Here is a 12245-nt window from a genome sequence, read left to right as displayed (position 1 = left end):
TTTCTACAGCTTTGGTATATTGCATAGTTTGTCCCCTCTTTCTTGTTTTACTTGGGCAAGCACTCCTCCCATTTGGCACAGGCAGTTTTAATCACAGGAGACTGTCAGAGGGATTCTGCCTATTTTTGTTCTCAGCTCACATGTGGAACAGGATTTTCTTTTGGCTCCTTTCACTAGCTGTTGGTGCTGTGTGGTGGCCATTGTTGCTCTGGTATTGTGCAACTGGGGTGATATGGCCTGGAGTCATTGGGACTTAACCTTGTAGCATGGGTGCTTTAGAGCACCAGGTCGATCCTCCTGCTGGTACATTGCTCCGGTGGGGGTTGACTCATGGCACTGCATCTTTATGGTTAGCAACCCACTGAGAGGTGGCCTGGCAGTAGACTTCATACAGTTTGATCAGAATGTTACACTAAGGGGGTGTGCCCACGATCAGTGTTTGCTGCGTTTTGGACACAGCATACTTCAGTTATGTCCAAAAGGCTGCATTGTACAGTACAAGTATAATGGACAGGATTTTTAGAAATCCACTGCCCACTGTTTGTTTTTTTCCACAGCAAACACTGACCTGCAGTGCGTCATTCCAGACCGCAGCATGTCAATTGTTTGCTGTGGAATTGCATGCGTCCTCTATAGGGAGAACACAAGCGAGAGACCACAGCTGCTCGAACCCTGATCAAGGGTACAAGCAGCTGCGGTCTCCTGCATTCTCCTGCGGAGGAGACTCATGGACTCGCAGGTCAGGACTCGCTGCGTCCAAGACGCAGTGAGTCCTGATGGTGGGCACATACCCTAAGAAACTCATCTTCAGATCTGTAAATTTGTGCTTAGCAGTAGATCAATGTATATATTTAGGATGTGTGGTCCTTGTCTTTTTGTACAACTATGATTTTGATAACGTTTCCCTGCAGTACAAAGATTATCACTTTACCTTTTCACATAATGGTATAAGTTCATCTTCAAAAAGATCACGGGGAAGTTTGCCGATAAAGATCTCACATCCTCGTTCAGGCGGATGTCCTTCCCACCCAGGAGGAGGACCTCCATATCTTCTTTGCCCATTTTCCTGTTGAAATAAATCAGTAATGAATTGCCAGTGCTATGTAATATTGGAATATGTCTACATATATCTACTTTAATATGCTGTAGCTTTATTAGCCAGATAAGTTGAATAGGAAAAATTGTAAAGTATAGTATGATGAGCATCAGTGTTCTACAGAATGCTACAATGTAAATTCATTCACTTATGTCCAACTCTCTAGTCTTTACCTCTGGTGTATGCCATAGGCTAAGTTCACATTTCCGTTGTTTTGCATCAGTCACATGCGTTGCTTGACGCATGTGGCTGATGCGCTGTACAACGGATGACAAAGAACAGAATTTTCTTTGTCGGACTCCGTTGTGTGTGCGGGGGGCGGAGCGTGAGGGGGCGGAGTTCGGGGGGGTGGAGCAGAGCGAGGCCGTGGCACTGAGGACATCAGTGCCGCGGGGACTGCAGGGCTGGGGACAGGTGAGAGTGAGTGTGTGTGTGTGCATGCTGAGTGCGGGAGGGGGCGGAGCCGAGCGGGGAAGTGTCGGGCTCCGTGCACAGCCAGGGTAAATATCGGGTAAAAGCAAAGCACTTTTTGCTTGGTTACCCGATATTTATCTTGGTTACCAGCATGCACCGCTTAGCGCTGGCTCCCTGCACACGTAACCACTGTAAATATCGGGTAACTAACCAAAGCGCATTGCTTGGTTACCCGATGTGTATCCTGGTTACGGGGGCAGGGAGCCAGAGAGAGCATGCGCAGCAAAATCCTACGGATCGCGCTGCTCAAAAAACGTTACAGGCTGCGTTGCTCCCGCCTGGCAGTCAGTTAAAAGAGGACTGACCGCAATGCAGCGGATGCAACGCAGCATCATCAGTCGCAATCCATCACTAATAGAAGTCTATGGGGAAAAACAGGATTCCTGCAAAATATTTTGCAGGATACCGTAATTCCTCAAGGCGACGGTTTGTGACTGATGCAAAACAACGGAAATGTGAACTTAGCCTTAAATGTAGAAAGAAACTGATGGCGAAACTGGTCCCATGAATTCCTGTGGAGCCAGATTTATATCTAGAGTTATCTAATGCAATATGAAGTAAGACCATATTTAGCCAGGGTCGCAATATTGATCCAAAATACAATAGGTGATATTTTTCTGAACATGGCTTGTCTACACTGATATCATTGGCATGCATTTTCACATACAATAGATGTTGAAAATCTTTAGATGCATAGTGAGGACTGAAGAAGCCAACATTTCTGTTTGCATTACTACATGTTAAAATGTGATATCAACATTTATAACAGGCAATATAGAATACAAGCTATTACTAATGACATCACAGCTCAGCATCTTGCACACTCTCGATGCTGCTCGCGATGCTGTGATGTGCGGTGAAATTCCGCCACCAGCCCAGTCAATAAAGTAGATGGGGCCCCGGCTCGGTGATGCCAGGTCAACTTCCAATTCCGGAAGTTGACATATCATCACCAGACATCAGAGGTCACAGCAGCCCAAGACACATGATGGGGATGAGCAGACAGTGATAGCGCCGCTCACAGGTGGAATTGGAAAAAGAAGGTATTTAGAAAAAGCCTTCTTTCCCTGCTTTAAATTGATGTGGCCACTATGCTTTGTAATGGTCATCTCTTTAATGACTTATACATAGGATATTACACTGTAGTTGTACATTACACTTTGGACAGCATTTACTATTCTGGGATTTAATATATGACTGTTTATAAAAAGTTAATTGCAATTATTGTACCAAACTTATTAAAATGTATTTATTAATCCCCTTCACCCCCAAGAAAATTTTCACCTTCCTGACCAGGCCCAATTTTACAATTTTTTTTTTTACCAGTATCAATTTATGCGGTAATAACTCTGGAATGCTTCCATATATCCCAGTGATTCAGAGATTACTTTTTGTGTCACATTTTACTTCCTATTAGTGGTAAATTTTGAACGATATTATTTATGTATATTTATCAAAACAAACATTTGACCAAAAAAAATTGATATTTTGCAATTTTCAAACTTTAAATTTTTAAGCCCATAAACGAGATAGTTATATCACATAAAATCTGGAACCCCTTCCCAATTATGATCTAATCATACCTGTAATGTTATAAAGGGGTTAATAGGTGCATTACCTTTGCATTTGCCCCATTTACAACTGCTTGAAAGCTAGAAGGCTATTTTCTATATGAAAAGTTAAGATCCATACCCCTCCAATCCCATAATCACATTTTCTGGTGTTAAGCAACCTGCATTATATAGTTAGGATATGTGCACACAGTGTCTTAAAGACACCGGAGTACCCGCAGACCTGTTCAAGAAGACATTAAGAAAATGTCGGCGGTATTTTTCCTTTAGCATATTTTTTGTTGTTATTGTGATGGCTTTGCTATGAAATTTTTTTTCTTAAGATCATACGTGGCGGCTTACAAGTAGAAGCCGACTGAAGAATGGTCAGGACACTTTTCAACTTACTAAACAATGGGGCGAATGGTTCCAGGCACCACAGATACGAGAAATGAGAGGAACATTTGATGAGTCATTAGTAAATCAGTTACATTTGAAATATCTTTTAGAAATGTGTAACTATAGTTCGCTTCTCACAGTTTCATGCATAGTGTGCGTGTATGTAGAAAGCAGATCACAATCTTTTCATTTTAGATTATGAACCCATTTGATTCAAAAGATTATATTAATAGCATTTTATTAATTTTATCATAAGTGGCTTGTGTTTAGTTTTAAAGGGGTTGTCCAGGCTTGGGGTTAAAAAGTGCAGTCACTCTGGGCAGGGCCGGCTCCAGGTTTTTGTGGGCCTCGGGCAGAAGAGTCCCAGTGGGCCCATAGACATGCAGACACACACACATACACAGATACGTACATATACATATTTATAGACAAACTCACAAAATACATATAAACAGACAAATCTATACAGTCATATACACTGACATACATAGATACACATCATACATGCATACAGACACACACACTGCTCTGCTGCATACATACAGACACACACACTGCTCTGCTGCATACATACAGACACACACACTGCTCTGCTGCATACATACAAACACACTGCTCTGCTGCATACATACAGACACACACACTGCTCTGCTGCATACATACAGACACACACTGCTCTGCTGCATACATACAGACACACACTGCTCTGCTGCATACATACAGACACACACACAGCTCTGCTGCATACATACAGACACACAGCTCTGCTGCATACATACAGACACACACACTGCTCTGCTGCATACATACAGACACACACACTGCTCTGCTGCATACATACAGACACACACACTGCTCTGCTGCATACATAAAGACACACATACTGCTCTGCTGCATATATACATACAGACAGACACACACCTTGCTCTGCGGGGCCCACACACGCAGCTCTGCGGGGCACACAAACGCGGCTCTGCGGGGCCCACACACGTGGCTCTGCGGGGCCCACACACGCGGCTTTAGGGAGGGGAGGGGGGGCAGGGCATAGATCACGTGGGGGAGAAGCCCATACAGTTCACCGGGGCCCATAAATCTGGGGGCAGGGAGGGCACATATAGATTGAGTGGGGGGGAGGGGTGTCCCACATACCACTCAGGTCACGGAGGAGATGGGGCCCACTCAGCGCCGGAGGGGAGTGCTGTGCTGGGGGTCGCTGGCTGGCACTGCTCCTCCTTTATCTGTGGGACTGAGCAGGATGCCAGGTGGTAGCTCCGCCCACAGATGAAGCTCAATCCAGGAGGACGCAGCGAACGCTGTGGTCTGTGCGCCATAGGCTACTTTCACACTTGCGTTGGACGGCTTACATTGCTATTCGCAGCCTTGAGGAATTACGGTAACCATTGCAGGAAACCGTTATATTCCTCATAGACTTCTATTAGCTACGGATAGCAACAAATGGTCTTGCGTCGGGCGGAAGGAACACTGCATGTAGCATTTTTTGTGTTGTTAAAACAGCGCACCTTGACGGATTTCGTTGGAATCCGCCACAGTGTCTAATGATTGTCTATGGTGGCGGTTTCCACCGCTATGCGCTAAGCGGCGGAATCCGCTGACGGATTTCATCACGTTCTACTGCGCATGCTCAACATGTCCAGCAGAACGATCGAAATTGTTTAAAATCACTCCTGGTCTTTGTCCCCCCTCTTCCCCCCTCTCTCTTTCCTACTCACCGATCACGGGCGCGACGCTGCACAGCTGTCACACTGCTCCGACGGCTTTTCCTCTTTTGAAAAAGCCAGCTGCCCATTATTCAATCTCGTATTCACTGCTTCACCCGCCCACCGGCGCCTATGATTGATTGCAGTCAGACCCGCCCCCACGCTGAGTGACAGCTGTCTCACTGCAACCAATCACAGCCGCCGGTGGGCGGGTCTATATCGTGCAGTACACTAATAAATTAAAAAAAAAACGGCGTGCGGTCCTCCCCAATTTTGATACCAGCCAAGGTAAAGCCACACGGCTGAAGGCTGGCATTCTCAGGATGGGGAGCCCCACATTATGGGGAGCCCCCCAGCCTAAAAATATCAGCCAGCAGCCATCCGGAATTGCCGCGTCCATTAGATGCGACAGTCCCGGGACTCAACCCGGCTCATCCCGAATTGCCCTGGTGCGGTGGCAATCGAGGTAATAAGGAGTTAATGGTAGCAGCCCATAGCTGCCACTAAGTCCTAGGTTAATCATGGCAGGCGTCTTCCCAAGATACCTTTCATGATTAACCTGTAAGTGAAAGTAAATAAACACATACACCCGAAAAAAATCCTTTATTTGGAATAAAAGACAAAAAAAACACCCTCTTTCACCACTTTATTAAAATCCCCAAATACCCCTCCAGGTCCGGCGTAATCCACACGAGGTCCCACATCCAGTTCTGCTACATGAAGCTGACAGGAGCGGTAGTAGAACACCGCCGCTCCTGTCAACTCCACGCAGCAACTGAAGTGAATCGCGCTGTCAGTGGGGACATCACTGAGGTAATGCTGGTGTGTGTGTGCGATGATGAGGGGGGCGGTAGTGCCGGTGTGTGTGTGCGGTGAAGATGAGGCTGTAGTGTCGGGATGTGTGCGAGGATGATGAGGGCTGTAGTGACGAGGCCGAGTGGGCCCCCTCAGCTTTCCAGGGCCCCGGCATTTGCCCGGGTATGCCGGGTGCTGACGCCGGCCCTGACTCTGGGTAGGTGTGTGTACATTATACACACACAGCGTCAGACTGGCTACCGGAGGCATCTCCAGTAATGCCAGGCCTGGATTCAGTTACCTGCTTTGCACTCCGGAGCTCTCAGTTGCAGCCTGGTCTTATCTCAGAGTTTGCAGGACTGCACCGCGTGATTGATTCGCCGGCGATTGCAGTTCAGTTCAGTTCATAACAGCTGCAAACAGGCCGGGGTGCAGTCCGGAGTTCAGGTGAGAGCACCGGAGTTCAGCCCGGCATGTCTTCAGCTGTCATGAACTGAACCGCAATCGCCGGGGAATCAATCACTCGGCGCTCGCGGTGCAGTCTAGGCTGCACTCCGGAGCTCAGGTGAGAGCACCGGAGTGCAATGCAGGTAACTGAATCCAGGCCTGGTATTACAGGAGATTCCTCCGGTAGCCAGTCCGACGCTGCACACACAGCTCAGCAGCGTACAGGTTATTGACACACAGCTCTGCAGCGAGCATGTTATCCACACACACACCTGTGCAACATGCATGTTATACACAGAGTTCTGTAGCATGCATGTTATGCACAGCTCTACAGCGTGCAAGTTGTACACACATGTATCTCTGCTGTGTTCATATTACACACACAGGTCTGTAGCATACATGCTATACACACACAGCTCTGCAACATACAGGCTATACACACAGCTCTGCAACATACAGGCTATACACACACAGCTCTGCAACATACAGGCTATACACACACAGCTCTGCAACATACAGGCTATACACACACAGCTCTGCAACATGCACGTTATCTAAACACAGCTCCGCAGCATGCACGTTATGCACAAACAGCTCTGCAACGTGCACATTACATACAGACAGCTCTGTAGTCTCCAACACCAGACATTGTTCAGCACCATGCACATTATACACACAACACTGTGGCAAAATAGATAAAATCAGTTGTGCTGCAGGCAGTCTGTGTAATAACCTGCAGGTAACAGGATACGCAAGGACTGCACGGAACCACGGGGGTTAATCAATGCAAATTTAATAATGTATTGCACAACACAGGTGGAGGAAAAGTGAGGGAAGGGAGCACAGCAGTAGAGATAATGCAATATACAAACAACTACTTTGAATAAATTGTCAAAGATAGGAAGCCTCAGATTGTACTCCCAAAAGCAAAACACAGAAATCCTTATTAAACAAAAAAAACGCAGAGTCCTTGTTATCTTACTTGTATAACACAGTGCAGAGTCTTTTCCTATCTGTCCCTAAAGGCCCCGTCACACTAAGCAACATCGCTAGCAACATCGCTGCTAACGAACAACTTTTGTGACGTTGCTAGCGATGTTGCTGTGTGTGACATCCAGCAACAACCTGGCCCCTGCTGTGAGGTCGTTGGTTGTTGCTGAATGTCCTGGGCCATTTTTTAGTTGTTGCTGTCCTGCTGTGAAGCACAGATCGCTGTGTGTGACAGCGAGACAGCAACAACTAAATGTGCAGGCAGCAGGAGCCGGCTTCTGCGGAGGCTGGTAACCAATGTAAACATCGGGTAACCAAGAAGCCCTGTCCTTGGTTACCCGATATTTACCTTTGATACCAGACTCCTCCGCTCTCACTGCCTGTGCTGCCGGCTCCTGCTCTGTGCACATGTTAACCCGATGTGTGCTGTAACTACATGTGCACAGAGCAGGAGCCTGTGCTGCGGGCTCCTGCTCTGTGCACATGTAGCTGCAGGACACATCGGGTTAATTAACCCGATGTGTGCTGTAACTAGGAGAGCAAGGAGCCAGCGCTAAGCATTGTGCGCTGCTCCCTGCTCTCTGCACATGTAGCTACAGCACACATCGGGAAATTAACCCCATGTGTGCTGTAACTAGGAGAGCAAGGAGCCAGCGCTCAGTGTGCGCTGCTCCCTGCTCTCTGCACGTGTAGCTCCGTGCGGTGGTAACCAAGGTAAATATCGGGTTGGTTACCCGATATTTACCTTAGTTACCAAGCGCAGCATCTAACACGCGGCGCTGGGGGCTGGTCACTGGTTGCTGGTGAGCTCACCAGCAACTTGTGTAGCCACGCTCCAGCGATCCCTGCCAGGTCAGGTTGCTGGTGGGATCGCTGGAGCGTTGCAGTGTGACATCTCACCAGCAACCTCCTAGCAACTTACCAGCGATCCCTATCGTTGTTGGGATCGCTGGTAAGTTGCTTAGTGTGACTGGACCTTAACTAAAAGTAGTGTGCACACTTAACTGCAGGTTTCAGCGTGGGGTACCTCGTCACCGTTGGGGCCCGTATTCCGCCGGCAGACACCTCTAAAGTTCAGTCTTTGTCCCGGATCTGTAACTCGCACGTGCTGCCTGGCTCCTCGCTCTCCACATCCAGCCTCTTTGGATCGGTAATTTGCACGTGCTGTCTGGCCCTCGCTCCACATCCAGCCTCTTTGGATCTGTGTCTTGGGGGGGGACACCACGCAACACTCTAAGGTACTTGGACCTCGGAAAACAGGGCAGACTGAGGCCTTCTATCTTACAGCCCACTCGAGCACACTCCACTCTGCAAAACACAGCCACAAGTAGACTCCTCCTCCTCCTGTTCCAGACTGAACCAGTCACTCGAGCAGTAGGACTTTTTGCCCGCTGTTCTCTGTTTTGACAGCAGGTGGCAGCATAACACAAGGAAGTCCACCAAACAGTCTTTTAACCTATATATATATATAAATGTTAACAGGTCTTACATTTACCCCCCTCTTTAACCTCGGCCGTCCTGGCCGATACACTCTTGAGGCACTCTGCAAAGGGGCACACGGTGGCAACTCCTGCCCTGCTTCACAACCTGTTGCTTGGGAGCCAATGTCGTAAAACAGGATTCAGTGACAGAACACACAAATTCATCTGCCAAGTACCGATCAGGGGGAATACCAGCATTAGCCCGCTCAGTCCGGCGTGGCACCACAGCTAACTCACCAGACGTCGGCGCCGTATCAGGGAGTACAGTATTCCCGTCCCCATCTCTGGAGATTAGTGACTCCTGCTCTGCAGGGGTGGCACCTGTGTCTTGAAAGGATGGGGGTGTGGATCTCTCCCAGTCTGCTGGGTTGGTCGGGGCCCGCCACCATTCTTCATCGTCAGAGCCCTCTTCGAAGGTAACAGGAACAGGCACGGGCACCGTCTCCGAGGTACTTTGTCTGGTCCTGTCTTCTGAATAGCAGGGCCTCAGCATATTACGATGCAGGATGAGGGTGTCGCCTCTTCGCTCACCTCTCACTTCGTATACTGATCCGTGGGGAGAGATTCTTCTAATCACAATGTACGGCTCTGTTTTCCAGCGCTCACTCAACTTGTGTCTCGGGTGTTTCTCTGCAACTAGTACTCGGTCTCCTGGCAAGAATGGGGCTTCACACACAGGTTTCCGCTGCGGGTGTGTCTTTTCTTGCAACCGCTTGGTGACAATTCGATGGATAGTCTCCAGCCGCCGACGGTGACAGTCAACCCAGGAACCTACGCTCTGACCTTCACTGATCTCGGGGGGAGCCAGGTTGAGCTCTTCTATGCCTCTTCCGGCTCTTCCAAACAGTAGTACGTATAGGGTGTACCCAGTGGTGGAGTGGACACGATTATTGTACGCCCACACGAGTTCTGCGAGATAGCCGGGCCAGTGATTCTTACGATCATCCTCCAACGTGCGTAGCATTTGTAGGAGGGTCCGGTTAAATCTCTCGCAGGCTCCGTTGCCCTGTGGATGATAAGGCGTAGTCCTTGACTTCTGCATTCCGTAAATCCTTTGCAGCTCTCTCATGACACCGCCTTGAAAGCAAGCCCCTTGGTCGGAATGTATTCTTTTGGGGCAGCCGTACACCCGGATAAAGTCATCACTGATGGCTCGAGCAGCTGATTCAGCTGTCTGATCTCTGGTGGGCGTCACCACCGCAAATTTGGAGAAGTGATCTGTCATCACAAGGCAGAACTGATAGCCCCGGTGGGAGTGGCCAATCTTCAGATAATCGATCATGAGTACTTCCAACGGCTCTTTGGTTACAATAGTCTGTACTGGTGCTTGCTGTGGGGGAGCCTTACTTAACTCGCAGGAACGGCACAGTTTACAGGCCTTCTCTACCGCCCGAAGCATCTGAGGACAGTATACTATTCTTTGCAACCACTGGTAAGTCTTGTCCGGTCCGAAATGGGCTCCCTTCTCATGCGCCTCTCGGGCCAGTGGTACTGCCATCTTCTGGGGTATCACTACTTGCCACCGTACTTCCAACTCTGTAGCTAGGTGCACTTTCCGATACAGCATCCCTTCTTGCACCGACAGCTTATCCCACTGGCTGAGAATCTGGAGGGCCACGTGCGACAGCGTGGCCCGTATTTCCTTTCTAGGCTTGCGCTGCTGGTTCACCCACTCTTTCACTTGAAGCAGTTCTGGGTCAGATGACTGAATTTTCACCCATTCCTCTCTGGCTTGGCCAAGCAGGCGTGATGTCGTGCCCGACGTAATTTCAAGCATACGAGCCTCTACCACTTGAGCGGTGAATTTACTGAAGTCCGGAATTTCGTCTTCCTCCAACTGTTCATCTCTCTCCCCCACTGGCGCTTCGGTGGTAACACGAGAAAGGGCATCCGCATTCTGATTTTCATGCTTAGAGCGGTATTGCACATGATAATTGTATCTGGAGAGTCGTGCCAGCCACCTCTGTTCCATTGCTCCCAGTTTGGCGGTGGAGATGTGAGCCAGGGGGTTATTATCCGTATAGACTTCAATTTTAGCTCCCGTGAGATATTCCGAGAACCTTTCGGTTATCGCCCATACTAGTGCCAGTAACTCCAGCCGAAAGGAACTGTAATTCTCGGGATTGCGCTCGGCTTCTCGCAACGTCCGACTTCCATATGCAATCACCCGTTCAGTACCATTCTGTACCTGGGCCAGTACTGCACCCAGGCCGTAGAGGCTCGCGTCTGTATACAAACGAAAGGGGAGGTTATAGTCTGCATAGGCAAGCACAGGGGCGCTAACCAAGGCCTCTTTCAGTCGGTGTAAGGCTTTTGCTTGTCTTGGTCCCCAGCAAATTTTCTGTGCTTTTGGTCCTTTCGCAGTACCTCGGAGCAATTCGTGCAAAGGTTCTGCCTCCTTCGCGAAATCTTTGATAAAGCGACGGTAATATCCGGCTAGCCCCAGGAAAGCTCGAACCTCCCGCACTGTGCTGGGTGTGGGCCATTGTAGCACTGCTCTCACTTTCCCATCGGAGGGCTGTACGCCGGCTTCCGACACCTTGTGTCCGAGATATTCAATCTCTTCATGAAAGATCCGGCATTTTTTTGGTTTTAGTTTAAGCCCGTGGGCCCGTAACCGCTGAAACACTTGGCCCAGGTTTTCTAGATGTTTCTCAAAGGTTGCAGAATACACTACTATGTCGTCCAGGTAAATCAATGTGGCCTCGAAGTTCATGTCTCCAAGGCAACTTTCCATGAGGCGCTGAAAAGTTCCTGGGGCATTATTTAGTCCAAACGGCATGCGATTGAACTCGAAGAGTCCCATGGGTACAATAAATGCGGTCTTGGCCTTGTCTTTCTCTGCCACAGGGACCTGCCAATATCCGCTGGCCAGATCGAGGGAGGAGAAGTAACGTGCCTTTCCCAACGCCGACAGGGACTCCTCTATCCGGGGCAGAGGGTAGGAATCACGAACCGTGCATCCATTAAGCTTGCAGTAGTCAACACAGAAGCGGGTAGACCCATCCTTTTTCTTGACCAGCACGATTGGGGCAGCCCATGGACTCTGACTTTCTCTTACCACCCCGCTCTTCAGCATCTGCGCCAAAAGCTCTTTTACCTCTTGGTAGTACTTTGGGGGTATTTGCCTGTACCTTTCCCTGATCGGTGGGGCATCTCCCGTGGGTATTTCGTGCTGAATCTTGTCAGTACAGCCGAAATCTTCTGCGTGACGGGAGAACGTGGCTTGATTCTCCCAAATAAAGTCCTCTATGGCTTGGGCTTGCTCCGAAGCGAAGGGGCTCAGGTCCACTCC

At 49.0% G+C, this 12245-nt stretch overlaps 1 protein-coding gene across 3 annotated transcripts in view; it reads right to left on the bottom strand.

Moving 5' to 3' along the window:
* A1CF (APOBEC1 complementation factor) overlaps positions 1-12245 on the bottom strand; it is a 118933-nt gene that overhangs the window by 44881 nt on the left and 61807 nt on the right. For all 3 annotated transcript variants that reach the window (XM_075352349.1, XM_075352346.1, XM_075352347.1), the window contains one exon: positions 932-1066. Coding sequence is in view for 2 of the 3 variants with exons in the window: in XM_075352346.1 (XP_075208461.1) it covers positions 932-1066 (135 nt within the window). In the remaining variant the exon portion in view is untranslated. The remainder of the gene's footprint in view (positions 1-931; positions 1067-12245) is intronic.

The sequence above is a fragment of the Anomaloglossus baeobatrachus genome, chromosome 5, assembly GCF_048569485.1.
Source record: "Anomaloglossus baeobatrachus isolate aAnoBae1 chromosome 5, aAnoBae1.hap1, whole genome shotgun sequence".
Classification (NCBI taxonomy): domain Eukaryota; kingdom Metazoa; phylum Chordata; class Amphibia; order Anura; family Aromobatidae; genus Anomaloglossus; species Anomaloglossus baeobatrachus.
The sequence above is the reverse complement of the archived record's forward strand: the minus strand, read 5'-3'. Positions and strand labels throughout refer to the sequence as shown.